Below are 18,821 nucleotides of genomic sequence, written 5' to 3' on the forward strand. Positions count from 1 at the left end.
ATTCATAAGAAAAGACGAAATCCCCGTAGCGGACGGAGAAACGGGCTAACACGCGTGATATTTCTTCCTCCATGCATGCGAGCAAGAACGTCATTCGACCGTTATTCGAAACAGCGCTGACAGGCATGCTGACAGAGCGACAGAGCTTTGTGGCCCCCTAGCATGGAGGCCCCCTAGCACCTCTAGTTGCGCACGGCGTGGGCGGCGTGGTGCATTCGATTTTAAGGAATAAATAAAAACTTTTAGCGTCCATGCGTAATTAATAACAAGGTTTTTTGTTTATTGTACTTTAGTAAAAACACAGTACTGCTTGTATTATGGGTTTTAATTAGCAGCGCGTGAAATCATTGTTTTCTTGAATTCCCCCGTCAACCCTGTGCGTGACGAGCCTGACGAGCCTCTCGCCCTCTCGCGCTTGCGAAGGCAAGTTCTTTTTGTCCCCACGTGTTGATCGGTTCGGTGGCTTCTCTTGGCGTCCACGAATTCGATTCCTTTCTGAAAAGTTTTTCGGGTCCAGACCATGCCTCCGAAGAAGACGGCGGCGAAGGCACAGCCTGCGCCAGCAAAGGCCGGCGTAAGTTTTAATCTTCAATGTACTCTTTTTCTGCGCGATTGGGCGCTATGCACGTGTGCATAGAATGCCGGGGCCGAGGCGTCGTGTCTTTTTTTTTTTTCCCCATTCCCAATCATTTTTCTTCTGTGCAGGCTAAGAAACCCGTAAAGAAAGTGGTTCCTGTCGAGGAGGAAGAAGAAGACGATAAAATGGAAGACGATGAAGAGGGCGACGACGCGGATGCCGGTGAGTGGGAAACGTGGCGGTTCATACAGCGATCGCCGGGCGCAGCCGCGGCGGCAAACCGCGCTTGTGCTTACGTTCTAGGACTACTTTGCGCCATCTTATGCCTATAGAGATTTCTCGCTGATTTTCCTGGCATGAACTGTGCTTCGTCCTGCGAGAACGCAATAAGATTGCTTAGTTTGCTTCTGACCCTTTGTATATTGTGATATTGCATGGCTTGGTGTCGCGGATGCCAAGTCATCTTGTGGCGCGAAATGGCGCCGGAACAGCGGCGCTTCGGTTGCATTTGCGTTTTTTTGTTTTTGTTGCTGTTCATTATTTAAATAATTCTGCATCTGATCTACCTGCTTTTGTTGGCTGCTGGTGACCGATCGATGCTTATATTTCGCCCACAGGTTTTGTAACTAATGTGTAATCTCAGTTGGGTCGCGCGGGGTGTAAGGCCATTTCGGTTGTAACGCGCATGCATAAGTTTGCAAGAACAATGGAAGCCAGGTTTAGTTGCCCAAATGTAGCGGAATACGTAATTCATTGCATTTCTGACTTTTGAAATTTGCCTTTGGCCTCGTATCCCGTAGAGCCCCTGTTAATTTTGCCAACGGTGTGTATCGATCCCGACCCCGGCTCGAACCGGGTTCCGATCGCCGACCCCGGCGTGATGGCGGCTGCCTTTGCAGTTCCGAAGCCGTATACGTTTTTCCAGGCTCTTTTTGTGAAGAGTCGGTCGGTTCTGAGAAAGTTTTCTTTGTTACTACGGCAGAGTCACGTGGTCGCACGTGCGCTGCACTGGTGCTTTCCCCGTTTTTACCTGCTGATGTGTGATTCGCGCATGTTGAGTGCTAGGACTGAAACATGCATAAACTTTTTATCCTCCTTTATTGGCAGCCTTTTTTATTGTGGCGTTGAAATTCCTGTGTATGCTTCGCCACGTGGTCTGATAAACTAGGCCTTCCTTTTGTGATCGGAATTGCCCAGAATAAATATTTAGAACTAAGAATGTTTAACGTGTTTTTTTTTTTTCTTTGAAATTATTATCCTATGCAGCCGTGCGCGTCGTATGTATCGGCAATGAGAGCATCTTCAGGAGTCTGGACCTCAAGATGCTCTCTTTGCTCAGGCATATACGCTGCTTATGTATTCATTTTTGTAATTCGATAATATGGCCCCTGGAATCAATGATGCATTCACATTCGTGCTCAATTGTGGTGCGATACCATGCTGAATTTTAGCACCTTAAAGTGGTCATATTCTGTTTGGGTGCCCGCACTCCCGCGGGGTGTACCGCCCGCTTTGAACAATGTTTGTGGGGCTGCTGTGGCGCCTCAGTTTTGCACCAAATACATCAAGGGCGCAGGCAGGGAGGGTTTTTGTGTCAGAACCCCCTCTCCCCCCTCCCCCAAATTTTCCAAGTGGTGCATTCCCCCCATTTCGGCCCTTTTTCCTGTTCACACTCCGCATCGGTATTTTAATATTAAAAATAGCAAATGAGATGTTTGCGCGTGAACTGCTTTTCCTCTTAAAATTTTTTTTCGGGATTGTCCCCCCCCCCCCCCCCCCAAAAAAAAAATTTCTCGCTACACCGCTGACATACATAGGCTAATTAACCATTGAAAGGCCAGCTTGTCTAGTTTTAAACTTGACTTTAACTTGATTCGCGAAGTAATTTTAAACTTGAACAACTGTAGTTTGACATGAGTAGATGTTGGCTGTGCACTTAGACATGCCGAATGTCGTTAGTTACGTAAATTTGTTTCAGCCAAGTAGATTTCACCTGGTCTATGAAGGCAAGAAAAGAAAAGCTAACAGATAACATTACTGTGTGGAAGAAATTTTGCCAATGCGTGATCAAATTTGGTCAATTTCAGGTGACCAAATATGGTTTAAAGACTCAGGTTTGGGGCCACACAACGTGGTCGTGCACCATGAGCGAGACCACCACCTTACAGCATTTAGGTGCCATGGTGGCTGAGGCATTGAGCACGAAGTTGCTTGTTCAATTTGTGGCCACTGTGGCTATTTTTTCTTAGCATTGTTGAGGTATTGGTGTGTTCTAACATACCCAGGTTGTCAAAATTCTTTTTTATTCCATAATTATGATGTGCCTTGTAGCCCTAAAACCCCAATTTCAACTTCTGATGTGGTAGCATACTCAGTAGGTAAAAAAACTGGTGTAACTCAAGAGACTGCAGATGAAATGGCTGATGGTGGGAAGAGAATAAATGTAAATCGAATAGCAAAGCCATGGTAAATTCGTGTCTGGGCAGGCATCGAACCGAGGACCTGCAGAGTGAGATGAGCGCACCCCAGTGTGAACTGTGGCTCCGTGGCTCTATTCGATTACGGGTGGATGCAGTGAATGTGTTGTAGCCTTCGGTTTACAAATGTGGGTTAGTAGGAGCTTGGTGATCTGCAAAATATTAATTGATGCCTTCAACCTGGTCAAGCTAACGTAGGCGGTACTGGAAAAGAAATGTATATATGTATGAACATGTGTGTATGCATATTCGTGGCTAGGAAATTTTTTATTGATGCATAGGAGAAAGCTTTTGTTACCATTTTTAGTATAAATGCTGAGGAAGGTAATTACTCACCTTTGTGGGTTCCAAGAGCATTTGAAGGGCCAATGAATGATGGAGGGTGCACACATTGTCTATTTGGCCGTAACGTAGACCGATTGGAGCTTTCTCTACGCTCCTATAAGAGGATGTGCAGGCCTTGTGCGAAGTATTAAAGGTTCAAAACTTTTCAATGTGGCCTGAACCGTAGATGGCTGTATGCGCAGCTTAAAAAACGCTGTAGCTGTTTGCGCAGCGAAAAAATACGGCGCTTTGGTAAACCCTTACAACCTGACTACCAAACTCTAGTTTGTGGCTATAATTCCAGTTCTATAGTTCATTCCACAAGCTATGTGCAGCACTGTGGAGGCTACATTGTTAGCAGTGCACCCACTCAGGGCACCTAACTCACTGCGAAAGAAGCGACAAGGTGCCGGGGCCTTAGGGCTCCACCTGCTGAGAGGGGAGAGAAATGTCCTTGTACGGGTGAAATATTCAATTTACTGAAAGACTGACACTTTAACTGACACTGACTCTATCCAGCGTTTGAAAGTGTAAATGTTCAATAGACTGAACATTTGTGCCCTGAGAAACTGCTCTTAGATGTAGCCAGCAGGGTACTGTATATTTAGGGTAGTTTAATTCTTTGTGCATATTTAGTTGCAGTGACAGCCATCACATAGCTAATCATTTTTCAGCTGTCTGGATGCTGTTACTGGTATTTGACACTGGGGGCTCCTACAGTTGGTGCTCGCTTCCATTAGTGCTGCTGTGTATAGCCATCTGCCCAACTAATTTCAGTGTGGGCCGCAGTTGGAGTGATAATCAACCAGTTATGGTTTGAAGATATGTATGCGCTTGTTATACTCTCAGTACCTTCTCCTTTTTCTCCCTTATTCGTTTGCATGGCTGTGATTCACGTCTGTGTGTGGTGACAGGTTTGGCACATTGAATGAGTGCATCACCTTGGGGGGGGTGTCTGCCTTTGCAGGGATGGATGAGGCTGGGAACGAGGAAGAGGAGGAGGAGGCGGCTGCCGCTGATGCTGATGCTGATGCTGCTGCAAATGAAGAGGGAGAGGAAGAAGAGGAGGAGGAGGAGGAGGAAGAGGCAGCAGCTCCTGCAAAGTCGAAAGCCAAGAACGGCCTCCAGGTCAAGGCTGCTGAAGCCCAGGAAGAGGAGGACGAAGAAGACGAGGTTGAGGAGGTCGATGCTGAGGAGGGGGATGAGGAGGAGGAAGAAGAGGAAGAGGAGGAGGAGGAAGAAGAAGAGGAAGACGAGGAGGCAGATGGTAGGTGTTGGCCTATTTTTTAAATTTGGGGGTATTCGCCCCAAGATGAACATTCGGCCCTGGCGGCAGAGGGACGAACCGCTGTTAGTGTGGATGCGCTCCTGCGTCTGCTGCTTGTTCACATTGTGCATGATGCAAGATGCGTTCTGAAAATGATAGACTAATATGCGTAGTTGTTGGCAGTAAGCAATGACATATTGTTACCTTTGCTTGTGGATTTCATCTATACTCGGTGACAACTTAAGAACGGCACCGGAAGTTGCCGCTGTGCCTTATCACCGTAGCCGGATGTTTCTCCGCGTGGCGCAAGTAGGGCGTTACTGGGAATATTTTGAACATGGCGTGAGCTGTTCCCGTGATTTTTGGACTTAATATGCTTATAAACGACTCCAGTGACGACAAACTGCGCGAGACAAGGCAGACGATATCACGCATTCATAGCAAACCCCTTTCAAAACGCGCGCGCACTGATGTCACGGGTCCGGCGCTTTGGCGGAGTGATACAATACATGAGGTGGTGCTGTTCTTGAGTTGTAACAGAGTATAGGAACACAATGTTCGGTGGATGTTGCTGGATAACGCGCCAGTTCACTTCCATGAAACATCGCCCTTGTGGTCTTCGCTTGAGCGTGAAACTTAATAATTGCATTGTTTCGACAGTTCGCACTTCTCTTACTGATAAGTGCAGTCATCTCTGCTGTCGTGCGAACGTCAAAGTTCTTTGTTGAAGGTGGCGGGCTGGTTATTTAAGACAAAAGTTAACTCCATGTTGACCAGACTCGTGCATACCCGTGCGTTTGCTGCACCATTGTGCAATTAATTACGCTTCGTCCTTTTAGGAAAAAGAAACAAAATCAGTTATTCTGCTCAGGACTCTAGAGCTATCACACATACATTAATGGGGACGTATTTCACGCTCGCTAAGGAGCCTATGTCAGAAAATTCTCTGCGCTCTTTTTATAACATACACCCTCTTATTGGAAGTCATTGCTTATTCTGTGTGACATTGTGCAGCTTTTGAATTTTGCTATGCTCAAGTGCAGCAAAACAATCCTTGCCTCTTGAGAACACTTCCTGTTGCCAGTCAGAATGTGACCCTAAATACAGTTCCATAAAAAAGCGAAACTCTTAGGGGCCATTCTTTGTAGGGCAGGCCATGTATTGCTACACACAGGTTAAAAAAGTAGCTGACCCAAGCAAATACTTAGCTCCTCCGTGACAGTCTGCTTGGATTATTTGTCCATTTCTATGGATTTGAAATCTGACTGGTGGTGGTATTGATATACTTGCAACTCTCAAATCTTGCCTTCTGTGCTAAGTAGTGTGCGTGTTGTGTGCAGGTGATAGTCCAAAAAAGCCAGTCAAGAAAGCTGCCGGAAAAGGTGAGTTAATGTTTGCATTTTCGTTGCATTCACTCGCGTTAATGAAAAGCAGCAAACAGTAGGTGGCTGATGACGGGCACGGTGCTGGCAGCAGCTCCCCATTCTTAACAAACCCATTAAAGGCTCTGAAGACGAATGGTGGCACTGTCTTCAACTGTTGCTGCTCTGGTTTGAGGTGCCATGCATTGTGGAACTAATCTAATGGTGCTGTGCGAGAACCTTGCAGAGTTGCATGTAAACAGTGCATCTTGGTTCATGTAAAATTGGTTTGTAATTAGTTCTATGAGTACTGAGTCCTCTTTGTGTGAAACAGTAACTTTACTGTTGATGTCCTGTAAATGCAATATTGAGTATGAATACGTGTCCTCCATTAGATCTATGCCACAACAAATTCTACAAAGTTACTAAGCATTTACACGTTCACTTGCAGCTTATTTGGGCTTTGCCCTAAGTTATCATTAATGGAGTTCAGCCCCTGTAGGCAGTCGGTGGTGTGTTTGTATTGTGCGAGTTGGGAATAATTCTTTCCCCCTCTTTTTATTGGCGGCTGTGCAGACAAAAAGGCTGACGGTGCAACGAAAAGCGGCAAACGGAAGGCGGCTGATGACGGGCACAGTGCTGGAGGCAGCGACGCCAAGAAACTGAAGCTAGAAGGTGGGCCTTCGTTTCCTTGATGGAGGCGAAAAGCAGCAACGCCCGCGTGTGAATTTCGGGGCTTGTTAAAGATCCCCCGGTGGTTAAAATAATCCGGAGCCCTCCACTTTGTCGCACCTTATTGTCTGTGTAGCGGCTATGCGTTAAACCTCCTAATCACTCAAATGAATTTTTGTCCTGGGTTTGTTTTTTATCTAACCAAGTGGTGGTGGCGGATTCTGGAAGCTCACTTGGCCGGTTAAATGTAGCCTAATAAATGTGGCTATGTAATATTTTGGCCATTTATTTTGATCAGTCATTGCAGCAGCAGCACATACTTGGGAGACTTTCAGGCCCGTTTGCAGAAATGTGTCTTGCACACTTTCCCACCTTACCACATTACAAGAACCAAACTTGTGCCAGATGTGCTCCTTTTTGGAACAAGAAAAATATATATAAGGTCGCACCTCCCCTACCTTCAGCATGTCTCTGCACAATGAAAATGAAAGCAGTAGAAAAACTGATAACGACATGAAGCGTTTGCCACACGTGCAGAGCCACTGAGAACCACCCGCACAGGGGGACACTACAACGATGTAGTACCAGCTGCAGTCGGTAACTGGTGCAGGTGGTTGCAATAACAGCACATCACTGCTTGCCAGGATAAAATTGTTGGTTGAGAAACATTTACGTATGTTTGAAAAGAGATGCTGATGAGGACGAAAACCAGCAAAAGTCGCATGCGCCACTAGTGGAAGCGGTCATGCAATACTTGCCCAGTCAGTCAGCCGTAACAGCTCCAATCAGGTTCTTTTGGAGCAGGGTTCCTTTGATGCAAGTCTTCAATGCCAAACTAAGGCTTTTGAAATGCTTGTCGTTTTTCAGCACTAGTGACAAGTTGTCTTATCGCATCAGTGAAGTACAGGCGGGCACTTGATATTCCGGACCATGCGAGCGCGGGGCAAACTCCACTGATGTGCATTCTGGAGACCTGGCGCCTGTAGAGACCGGCGCAGCATGCATGCGCATCCTTTACTGGCAGGCATGCTGATTTTCTTGCTTCCTGCAGCGGTACTGCAACGGTCACTGAAGCACCGAAAAGCGATGCCTTTGTAGCATTGTCACAATAACACATTTGCTGCCTAATGTGACGATTGCGCTGGCTTTGGTGCAAGTGCACCTTGCATCCTGATAAATGCTTACGCGGAATGCTTTATTTGGTATGTCTTTTTGTGCTTTATCGTTTATACACGATGAGACTAGCGGTTTCCGAACGGCACCGCCGAATGAAGCTTGTATGAAGCACCATTGCGGGCTGCCGTGCTATTGACAACGAAATGTCGGCGAGATGAATCGTGAGCCTTTATTCGTTTTTATTCTGTATGCATGAGCGCTGAATTTATCTCTCAGCACACGTTCTGCTGCCGCTAAAGCAGGCATTTTGCAAGGTTTGTAATTTTTTTTTTTTGTATTGTTTAAAACTGATCCAAAGACATACTCCTATAAATTTTGTTTGCTCTGCATTCGTCAATATGGCACCTGGTATTCCCACTGAAGGAGCCGTTAGATTATTTGCTGACAGGGGTGGAACTGCTGTGCCAATTGCGCCAATTTGCCCTCCTGCGCCAAGCTGCGCAGAAACGGCAATTTGCGCGATTATTGTCCATTGAGAGCATACAACGCCAAATTTAGCAGAGTCTTGTCGTCCGGGCAACACTGAGCGCTGGCTTTCCGGAGCGCCGGATTTCCCTTCGATCACCCGTTTAAAAGGGAACGGCAACAGTATATCTATCATATCTATCTATCTATCATAATAGACGCAGCCGCATCCACGCCGCATCCATAGCCACGGCAGTTCAGTGCACTCGTTCCCTCGTGGAGTTTATCGCAACGTTATCGCCGCGGCTTTCCCGGAAGGCTGTCACCAGCTTGAGTAAAAGCACTTTGAACAGTTATCTAGTGTTATAACTTGAGGCATGGCCTCTGGAATTTGCAGCTGCTCAAAGTAAAACGAACGACCCCTTCGCACATCCTTCGCATTAGTAGTTTTTGGTGATTGAAGTCTAATTTTTCGGGACCTGCACGAACCGAGAGCTGCGAAGCCGCTGGGCGCGTGGGCTATTGTCCGATACTGAGCGCATGCGCACGACGACGCGAGGTTCCGCGCGAAGGGCTCTTCTACGATACTGAGCGCATGCGCACGCTCCTCTAGTGTTGCGGCGGCCGCTATCACTTTACTTTCCGCTGTCGAGAGCTGCAGGACACGTGCGCGCGTTAGCCCGTTAGCGTTCCTCGGTGGGAGTTTTAAGTGAGCAGCAAGACAGCAAAAGGAAAAACATAATTTTAATACGCTTGAAAATTGCATACTTCATTAGCAGTGGAAAGCGAGCTGAAAGAAAAGTTCAGAGGTCGAGTAGCACACCAAATAAAAAAAGACGAATAAAGGTTCGCGTTTCATCTCGCTGGTATTTCGTTGTCGATAGCACGGCACCCTGTGATTGTTCTTCATGCGCGCTTCATTCAACGATGCCGTTCGCAATCTGCTAGTCTCAGCTTGTATACATCATAAAGCACATAACAGAAAAATGCCTAACAAAACATTCCCCCGTAAACATTTATCAGGGTGTGAGGAGCACTTGCGCCAAAGACAGCAATAGTCCCAGTAGGCTGCAAATTTTCCATCTGGATGAAAGGAATGCTACAGAGGCGTTGCTTTGCTGTGCTTCAGGGACCATTGCAACACCGCTGTAGGAAGTGAGAAAATCGGCGTGCTGCAAGTAAAAAAAAAAAAAAAAGGCTCGCATGCACGCTGCGCCGGTCTACAACAGGTGCCAGGCCTCCAAGTGCGCATCGGTGGCTTTTGCCACGCGCTCGCGTGGTCTGGAATATTAAGTCTCTGCCTGTACATTTTCAGAAGGCAGGGCTTGCTATGTTTACTGGGCAGAGAATGTAGATTAGTGCAGTCAGTAGACTTCACTATTTGAAATAGAGCGCTGTATGGAATAGTACCTTACTACAAGCATTGCCTCTTGCTTCCTCACTCTTGCCAGTATATCAGGGGTGCTACAGCTGCGCCAATTGCGCCATTTTGATACAATTTCATTTCTTTGAGCCACGCTGCGCCAAAACCCTGAAATTTGTTGAAATTGCGCCACGCTGCGCCAAAATGCTCGACTAGCCGCAAAATTTCTCAGCTGCGCTAATTTTAGTGGGAAATAAATGCTCTGTTGGCAACCTTTACACGGCATTATCCAATCCAATCCAGTTGCCCAGACGCTGTGCGGGCCAACGTTGTATAAACGTTGGTGCGGGCGGGTGCTGGGGCTGGGCACTCTACAAGTTGTTGCGTTTTGCTGTACAGTGGAATCTCGGTCATACGAATCTGAAGGGTCGGCAAAAATATTCGTATCACCCGAAAATTCGTATCATCAGAAAACGAGAAAAAATGGAAATGTGCCGCGAATGCGGCAGTCAGCGGCAACATGGCGTCGGCTCTTGCCGTGAAGAGGTGCAGGTAGCTTCAGCGACCGCTTCGAACCTTTGGTTAAAAAGCAGCTCAAGATGTAAACTAAATTGCTCATGCGGTAAAAAGGAGCTGACAGTGTTGGAGAAAACTGCACTATAAAATATCATCCGCGCTAAATATCCACCGCAGAGGTGGCCCAGCCAGCTGCTGCGCGCGCTTTCAAACTGCCGCCGTGAAGAGGGCGCCTCCCCATTGGCGCAAGTCGGCAGGCTCCTCCCACTGCCGCGCATCATTTTCTGAGCGAGGTAGAATTGATAGAATCAGGTAGAATCTGACACAGGGGCGAAATCGTCGACACGGGCGTCAAAAGAATGCGCGCTCATCGCCGAGGCGACGCACGCACACGGACGCAAGCGTGAACCGCATGAAATTCGTGCGCGTCGGCGTTGCGCGTGCGTTTTTCACGCCTGCGTCGACGATTTCGCCCCCGCGTCAGATTCTACCTCGCTCGGAAAATGATGCGCGACGCGCGCGGCAGTGTTTTCACGGCGGCAGTTTGATAGCGCTCCGGACAGCCCGCTGGCCCCCCGGAGATGTTTAGGCTTACCACGGTGGCGGATATTTGATTGGCGCTTTTCCCTAACCGCGCGGACGATGCTTTGTAGTGTCGTTTTCGCCCACATTGTCAGCTCCTTTACTGTACAAGCGACTTCATTTGTTTCTTAAGTGGTATCTTAAAGAGCGATCGAAGCGGTCGGTCGAGCTACCCGCACCACTTCGCGGCCGGTGACGCCGCCATGTTGCCGCCGCGCGCAGCATGCGGGTGGTATTCGCGGCGGCGTCAGCGCGCCTGCGGCGTGTTTTCGTGAGCAGAAAACGCTCCATACGGTTCACGCTTCAACATAATCGACGCGCAAGTGGCGCAGGCAACACGGCAAGGCGACAACAGGATAGGTAGAGCGCGGGGCATAGACGGAAGCGAGGAATGTTTACAGCGGTCCTGTAAACACACTAAGCACTTGAATCAACATGCTTTCCAGGTTGGTACAAATTCACCAGGCCTTGCAGTTTCCTGCAGAATTCGTTGGTCATTTTTGTCAAGCACATTTAGTGTCCACTGACACTAAAGCACGATTGTGCTGATGTTGAATACCTTCTGCTCCAAATTTGAAATTTTGTGCTCCAAAATGGAGGTATTTCTTCCCGTAATCTGCTCCAAATTTGGGTTTATCTGCTCCAAAAGCAAAATTTTCCTGCTCCACAAATTGCTCCAATTTCTATTTTGGCTGTAGCACCCCTGCAGTATATTGACTGGAAACTTTTAAGGGGAGACGCGGGTCTTAGAATCCCGAAATTTGGCCAAAAAATTCGAAATCGTCATTTTCGGAAAGTAGAGCTATTTTTTTCCCGGTTAGCAAAATATCCAGACCTAGGAGTATGTATTTGAGCCATAATATCAATTCAGAGCACCGACGACCGCTGAAATCGGCCAAGATTCGACGCGAAAATGGCATCTTTTCGGCAACTCGCCGCTCGGGTTCTACATGCGCCATGGCGTCCATCTTGGTCTCATTCGAAAGTGCGTCTTTTCGTTTTCAATTTTGTAACACAAGAACTACTGAAGGTATCATAATGAAATTTTAAATTTCGCCATTTGGACTGTTTTCCAATGTGCCTGCCAAATTTCATCACTACGCAAAAAAACACTCCGATCCTCCCCCCTTATGCGTATAAATTTTACGCCGGTACTGTTCACTTCAGCTAACATGCTTCAAAGTTGGCAGCGTTCTGTGCAAGGCTTACACGTGTTCCTTTTCTTTTCTTTCTTTTTTTTTTTTTTTTTTTTTTTTGCAGTTTCAGTGTCCGAAAAAGAAAAAGCCTACCCAAAAGAGCCTAGTGAAGCTTGAAAAAGCAGACTATTGCTCTATTATTTGTAAATTTTGCATATTTGAATACTTTCGAATAGTAAAACTGCATGGCAAATCAAATGAATGCAAACACTATTTGTGAATTTAATGTTCTCACACCTTTACCAAGAGTATTTGCAACGAAGTTGTCATATGGTTCACTGCAGCTAAATACATTGATGATTAAGGGGGGATGCGGCTTTCAACTTCGGAAAAATGACCAAAACATCGTTTTTTTGAAACCCGCATATTCGGCTTCTGTGTTTCCTATTCTATGCGTCTGCAAAGTTTTTACGCTGAAAAGCATCGCAAAGTGGCATAAAAAATACTTTTGTCAGGTGCGGTGACAAACTATCAGCGCAAAAGGGCGAAAAAACCGGGAATTTTCGGAGTGTTCTATCTCCGCAAGGTGCCACCGGGCGCGGCCATTTTGATATGGTTAGATCGGCCGAGCGATCGTCTTTCCAGGTCCGCTCATCTCTTTTATCTTCGTTCATTCACAAACGCACAAACGGCAGAAAAGAAACGACACACAAACGAAGCTAGAAATAGATGCCGAAGCGCTATTGGTTCTCCGGTCGGGGCGCAGAACAACGACCCTCCTGAATGGAGGTCGCGGGCGCAACGCAAGATGGCGGCCGCCTGAGCTGCGTAGCGAGCGCAGGGCTTCCATTCTTGCGCCAAATGCGCCAATTTGCGCCAAGGCAACTTCTCTGCTCCAAACTGATATAAACACAAAATATTGCGCCAGTGTGCTCCAAAATGACTGCCTGCATTTTTTTTTGTCAGTTACCACCCCCTGGTGGGTGTACCAAAACAGCGCGAGAATGGCGGGCCTTGTATGCTTGTAGGCGTTGCTCTTCGGCGCCATTTGTCGCATTTGTCACAGGTAACACTCGGTACACGTGCGGCTGAGTATCGCGCTACTCGCATTGGCGGAACGGTTGCCCTGGGCGCTCCCTGGGACTCGCAGCTAGAAAAAGGTACCACTCGGTACACGTGCGGCTGAGGCAATGTTTGCAAGGGCCCAGGGCTCATCAAGTCTGGTGTGACTAGGAGGAACATGGATGATGTTGAATGTGGCCAGGTGCTACTTTCTGAGGCTAATTCTAGCTTTGCCGAGAACATGGCCAAGCTGGCAGCTATCAATGAAGAATTGCAGAAGCCCTAGAATGCGGTGCAGTGGGGTCATCAGTTTCATTTCAAATTAAACAAGTTGTGATCATATTCTGACAGTGTTCAGTGTCGCAATTTTAGATATTTACTAGTTTTTCTTGAGGCAGCATTTCATTCTCGATGCAACGCATTGTTACTTGCGATTTCCCTGCCTAAAAAACCCTCCTATATGTCTATACAATTCATAATTTATTGCTCCCAAGTGCTCCAAAACTTGTGTTTGGCTGCTCCAAAAGTGATCCAAAACCTAAATATTTGTGCTCCAAAAATTGCTCCAAACTGCAATTAGTCAGTAGCACCCCTGCGAGCGGGTTGAGTTTGTTTTCGCCGCTTCGCTCGGCCGAGTTTCTGTTCAATCTGGTATTCAACACGGACGTTATTGCGATGGGAATGTCAGAGTTAACGAGCCAGATTACGGGAAGTTGTGTGGCTCGAAAGGAGGAGGTCATCGAACGCTTCGTGGTGCGCTTGACTCTACCGTCGCCAGACTCCGGAGGGTGACGCCAGTGTGCGCGCTTGCGATAGCGGTTCGTGAAGCGAACTTTTAGTCGAATTTGCAATGTTTACACGCTTAGTTATTGCTGTGTTTTGACTGTGGGCTCGCTAGCCTTGAGAAAGAAACGGTCGACGCGTCAAACGCTGCGGCGCGCACGGCATAACCGACGCGCATTGGAGCATCACATGTCTGCGCAACCGGTTACAATTGAACGCCAGTAGTTGTAATTAAAGCCTGCGACGTTAGATTTAATCTTAAAAGTGACCTGACCAGCCATATCAGGGATAATCAAAGTTCGATATGTCGCGGTAAGCGTGCGCTGCGATGCGCACGAGCCATATCGCCTTTCTTGCGCAACGTTTCCCGTGCACTTGTAATAATCATGCAAACAGGTTTGAGTTGGTAATATAGGAATAAAAATATGTTCTCTGCGTTAAAAATGTACGTTACTGCTGCAGCATTTAACAGTGATTTTTTTAGGGAAATTATTGATACCATTGCTCAGGGCATACTGGCTGTGCTGCGAGCAATATTGGATGCTTTGAATGTCAAAAGTAGTAAAAAAATATGCTCTTGCATTGAAGTTGGGAGTTATGCAGAATACTCTACCAAGCTTCAAAAAAGCTCATTTTCATCCTTGTGGTATGCAAACTTTTGGCAATGAACACCTGCACGTATGAGTGCTAAGTTGCTGAGCCAGGCAAGATGATAAAACAAAAAAAGCCAAAAATGTTCAAATTTAAGTAAACAAAATGCTTAACTTGTTGCCATGGTGACAACACTGCAGAAGGAGGTTGTCCAGTGCGATACAGCCAACCAGCTAACCTACTTTGCATTGAAAGCCCATTGAAACCCATCTCCCCCTCCGTTTGGTCTGCTAACTGGGCAATGTACTCTTCACAGAGGAGCTGAAAATGATGTTTTCTGGAAAGAGAAAGGCTATAAAAGGCACTCCAATTTCAAGGCAAGGCCTTCCAGAAGCCCCATGTTCAAAAGGACATGAAAGGCTACAACCGTGACGACTTTTGATAAGTGAAACCAATGTTGCAACTTCGGAAGCCGTTTTCTCAAAACAGTTTTTTTTGCCACCTGTGTCGCTTGTTCCAGGGATTTCTTCGTGACCGCTGGGTCTATTTTGATTCCGTTTCTTGCATTACATTCCTTGATGAACAGTTCAGGTCGTGACACTCTTGGTTTTCCAGATTTGTTTTTTGTGATTTTTTTATTAACATAATCGTTCACAGTCGACATGCCTGTTGCACATCAACCTCTAAAAAAATGAAAACTCAAAAACATTGTGTTGTAAAACAAAAATTCTAAAACTGTCACGACCTCGTCCATTGATATGGGAATGCAAAGCACTTCGAACAAGTTTTCTATCGTGTTTTGTAAGACGTAACGCAGGCGATGCGGTGCGCCGTAGGGTAGGGCTCCGGATTAATTTTGGTCACCTGTGCATCTTTCACGTGCCCTGAAATCTTGTACACACTGGCGTTTTTGCTTTTCGCTCGTGCTCAGCAGCTCAACGCCTTAGCCATTGAGCCACCACGGCGGGTAGCTAAATACATTGCCTGCTTCAACAAAATATATTGTGGTGTGCCAGTGTGTGGTAATACAGCCTAAATTTAGCCTCACCTCATAGTAAACTGCACGTCAACTGAATCTCTGTAGTCGCTCAAGTTGTACTTTTTTTTTTTTTTTGCAGACTATGTTCCAGAGTCTTGCATCGACAGCCAAGGTAGGTGTTTTAAACTGGTTATTTTTTAGTTATTGCACTGAAGTTTGCAGTGCCTTTGTACTGAAACAAAAGCCAAATTGTAGTGGTTCCCTTGCTTCCTCTTGGTACTAAGTGTATTGAAATGTTTGGGTTGTATCTGCTATGCCAACAACCTGTTTTGGTTTCATGGGTAAATGGAAAGCTTTTTGTAGGTTTGGGACTGAAACTTTTCTTGTTTGTTTGTATGTGTGTGTGTGTATGTGTCGTAAAACACCGATTTAGTATTAAGGGTTGTGTGTTTGGATTCAGATTTCTGTTCAATGCCTAGAAAAGCTTGGCCCTCTTGGCTATAATTAGCGGCTTGTGCAGTTCGCAAAAAAAAAGAAAAAAAAAACTAAGGGGCTGTATGGCATCAAATTGGCACTTGCGGGTGTACTGTAAAGTGTCCTTTGTAATGTTATATCTCATTTCTGTTCGAGAATCGACAATTAGTTTTAGAAAGTTGAAATTCGACAGATATAACTAGCCACGACACACCCTTCAAAACAGCATGATTAAGGTACAGGGGTGAGACAGCTGCGCCATATTGCGCACTTTTGATACAAATCTGCTTTCCTGCGCCAGGCTGTTCCAAAAGCTTGGAAATTGCAAAAATTGCGCCAGACTGCTCCAAAACAGCCTCAGAGCTAAGGATTTAACACTCCCGCCAGTTTCAGTAGGGAAAAATGCTTACTGACGAAATAATTTTCCAGCACCCCCAAGGTGATCCTGTTTGTAAAGGTTTAATTGATTGATCATACAATAAAACACCTGCATAAAATTGTCCCCAAGATAGTTTTTTCGAAGGTCACCATGTCTGGTTGCACATGTTATATTCTGTGAGTTTTTTAAAGCTTTCCCATGGAAAACAATTGCAAAGTCTTGTAGAAAAAATACGTATGTGTACTCAGGCGACAACCTACTGCTGAAAATTCATGAAAAGACTGCAATTTTCCGACATTACTAGGCGCCGCCATCTTGGTGTGGTGAATATTGGAAAATATGGCTGTCGGGCGAAGCAGTTGCTCGTGGTTCATCCAGAGTGCTCTTCTCCGATTTCTACTGTGGTTTTGGTTGTGGGGGTGGCTGGGTTTTCATTTATTCGTTTGATCTGTTGAGGGCAGTTGCATGACTCGGAAGAACAGGAGTTCATCAAAAACCGGGAATTTGCCGTGTTTCGGCCTTGAGTGAGTGGCGCGGTGCGTGCTTGAAGTGAAATTTCAGACTAATTGCGGTGTTATAATAAACGCTGAGTTATTGCTGCCTTTGACAGCGAGCTTGCGAGTGGCGGAAATTGGACAATTGACATTGCAGAAGTGGCGGCGCAGGCTACATCGCCGCAAAATGTTCAAACAGTGGCTGATAGCTGGATGGGCTATTATTGCACGCTAGTAATAATGGTTTATCTATCTGAAGTGAAATTTAATGCCAAGAGGGAGGTGGCTAAACATACCAACGTTATTCAAATTGCGATCGTAGTGAATGCGCACATTGGAGATTGAAATGGGAGGGCTGGTGGAGTGCGAAGATTGTCACCTCGCTTTGCGCAACTTTTGCCATGCCTCTACAATTGTGTGTAAAGCCAAGTCTGGGATTACAAAAATAATAATTTCAGAGTTCACATGATAATGAAAATGCCTTGCGATTGCTATTCGATTGTTTTTCGATTCAATGTTTTCAACGGCACTCCATGCTATCTATGCATAGAGCCGAAGAATTTATGAATGTCTCGTAAAAAGGTAGTGCAGTTCGTGCCTTGTGATACTCAAGTAGAAAAAACTTCATTGAAAGGCTGTTTCATTGTTATGTACGTTCAAAACCCATTACAAAGTGCATTCCACCCCGAGTTGCCAAAAATTTGATTTTCATACTCCTAAGGTGACGTAATAAATGTCATCATTCTGCTCCAAATCAAGGTTCTTCTGCTGCAAAATTGAGATTTCGCTGCTCCAAAAATTGCTCCCAAATCTGATTCAGCTGTCTCACCCCTGAAGGTAGACGATACTGCAAAAAAAGCATTCATTTACTGAGCAAAACGAGCGCTGCACGCTTTGCGGGGACAAGTTTTGCCCTCTGTTCCACTGCACGAAAGAAAACTACAGCTCCAATTGATTTCACCGCAGTCATAAGTAACCAGTTGAAGGGAAACCATTGTGGCACTTTTTTCACGTGGTGGTCTTGCTGTTGTGCTATTATGTTACGAAAAGCACCTAGTTGTTGAGACCAGGCTCTTGCACATTACCCACGATTTTGAGAATTAACTTATTAACTCTTTCGTGACTGTGGGAAAATTAACCAATTATTAGGGTCCAAGCAAAAATTTTTTATACTAAAAAAAATTGGTAAGGCACTAATTACAGAATTCCAAAAGGCAAATTATTTAATGGGCTTTTCAATAACACCAGTTTTTAAAATGTTTTCATTCATCATAGTTGAAAAGAAATATCAAAACCTAAATTTTTGTCAAGTTGTCGAAGAAAATGATCGAGTTGTGTATAACAAACCAACTATAGAAAAAAATTAGAATATACATTTTGTAGGGAAACATTTCAAAAACACTCCTTGGAAAAAATGTCGACTTGTGCTGAACAATTTGTCAGGTACAACACGTACAGTATTTGGGACAAGCACGCAATGTGGAAAAACATGCATGAAGTTGAAAATAGAACCCCGTGGTTGACTGTCAGTTATCTCTCAAAACATAAAGTTTTGCTTTATTATCATCTTCTGATTTGCTATTGTAGCCTTACTTGCAGGAGTGAGGTGTCATGCGCTAGGATCGTGGACTTTTCCCTTGTCATTGACGTCACGTTGGTTCTAAATGTTACCAGTAGTTGTCAGGCAGGGTTTTTCAGTTCACTTCAGTGTCTCTTCTAAGTGATGCATGGCTGGCAATTTGTTCTGTAGCCCCTGAGGTAATTAGTTTTCTCCTTCTCAACAGAGAAGAGAGACAGCTGTAGCCTCGTCATCACCATGGCTCGGGGAGCCCGGTCGGGTGACCTCACAGAACTGTCTGGTGACATCATTAACCTGGTCGTCAAGGGCGAGTGAGTAGTATTGTGTTTATTGTATTCTCATGTAGTGCCTACACTGTCCATCATCTGCTGTTGTTCTTAAGTTTGCTTTTAGACTGTTACAAGAGGTTTTAAAGCAATGTTTGTCGACAAATCTTTAGGCCAGTTTGGTGTGCGAGTTACGCGCAGGAGCTCGTTGTGTGTGAAAATATGGTACAGTGTAGACCATTTATATCGTAACCGCTTATAGTGCAGGACCGGATATAACGCGGGTTTTTTTACCACCGGTCTGCCTCCCATAGAACTCGATGCATAAGCATACCGCTTAAGATGCGGTTGGCCGAAG

The 18,821-nt window shown here is 45.8% G+C and overlaps 1 protein-coding gene across 2 annotated transcripts in view; it reads left to right on the plus strand.

Moving 5' to 3' along the window:
* The first annotated feature begins 396 nt into the window (after positions 1–396).
* The window catches only part of LOC144140985 (uncharacterized), a 32,399-nt gene continuing 13,974 nt past the window's right edge, over positions 397–18,821 (plus strand). For both annotated transcript variants that reach the window (XM_077672473.1, XM_077672472.1), the window contains exons 1-7: positions 397–574; positions 706–799; positions 4,346–4,645; positions 5,986–6,027; positions 6,583–6,681; positions 15,411–15,443; positions 18,403–18,508. In XM_077672473.1, the coding sequence (XP_077528599.1) occupies positions 521–574; positions 706–799; positions 4,346–4,645; positions 5,986–6,027; positions 6,583–6,681; positions 15,411–15,443; positions 18,403–18,508 (728 nt within the window). In that variant the 5' untranslated portion in view covers positions 397–520. The remainder of the gene's footprint in view (positions 575–705; positions 800–4,345; positions 4,646–5,985; positions 6,028–6,582; positions 6,682–15,410; positions 15,444–18,402; positions 18,509–18,821) is intronic.

This window comes from Haemaphysalis longicornis, unplaced genomic scaffold (genome assembly GCF_048455015.1).
Source record: "Haemaphysalis longicornis isolate Haplotype H1 unplaced genomic scaffold, Haemaphysalis longicornis Haplotype H1 scaffold_58, whole genome shotgun sequence".
Lineage (NCBI taxonomy): Eukaryota > Metazoa > Arthropoda > Arachnida > Ixodida > Ixodidae > Haemaphysalis > Haemaphysalis longicornis.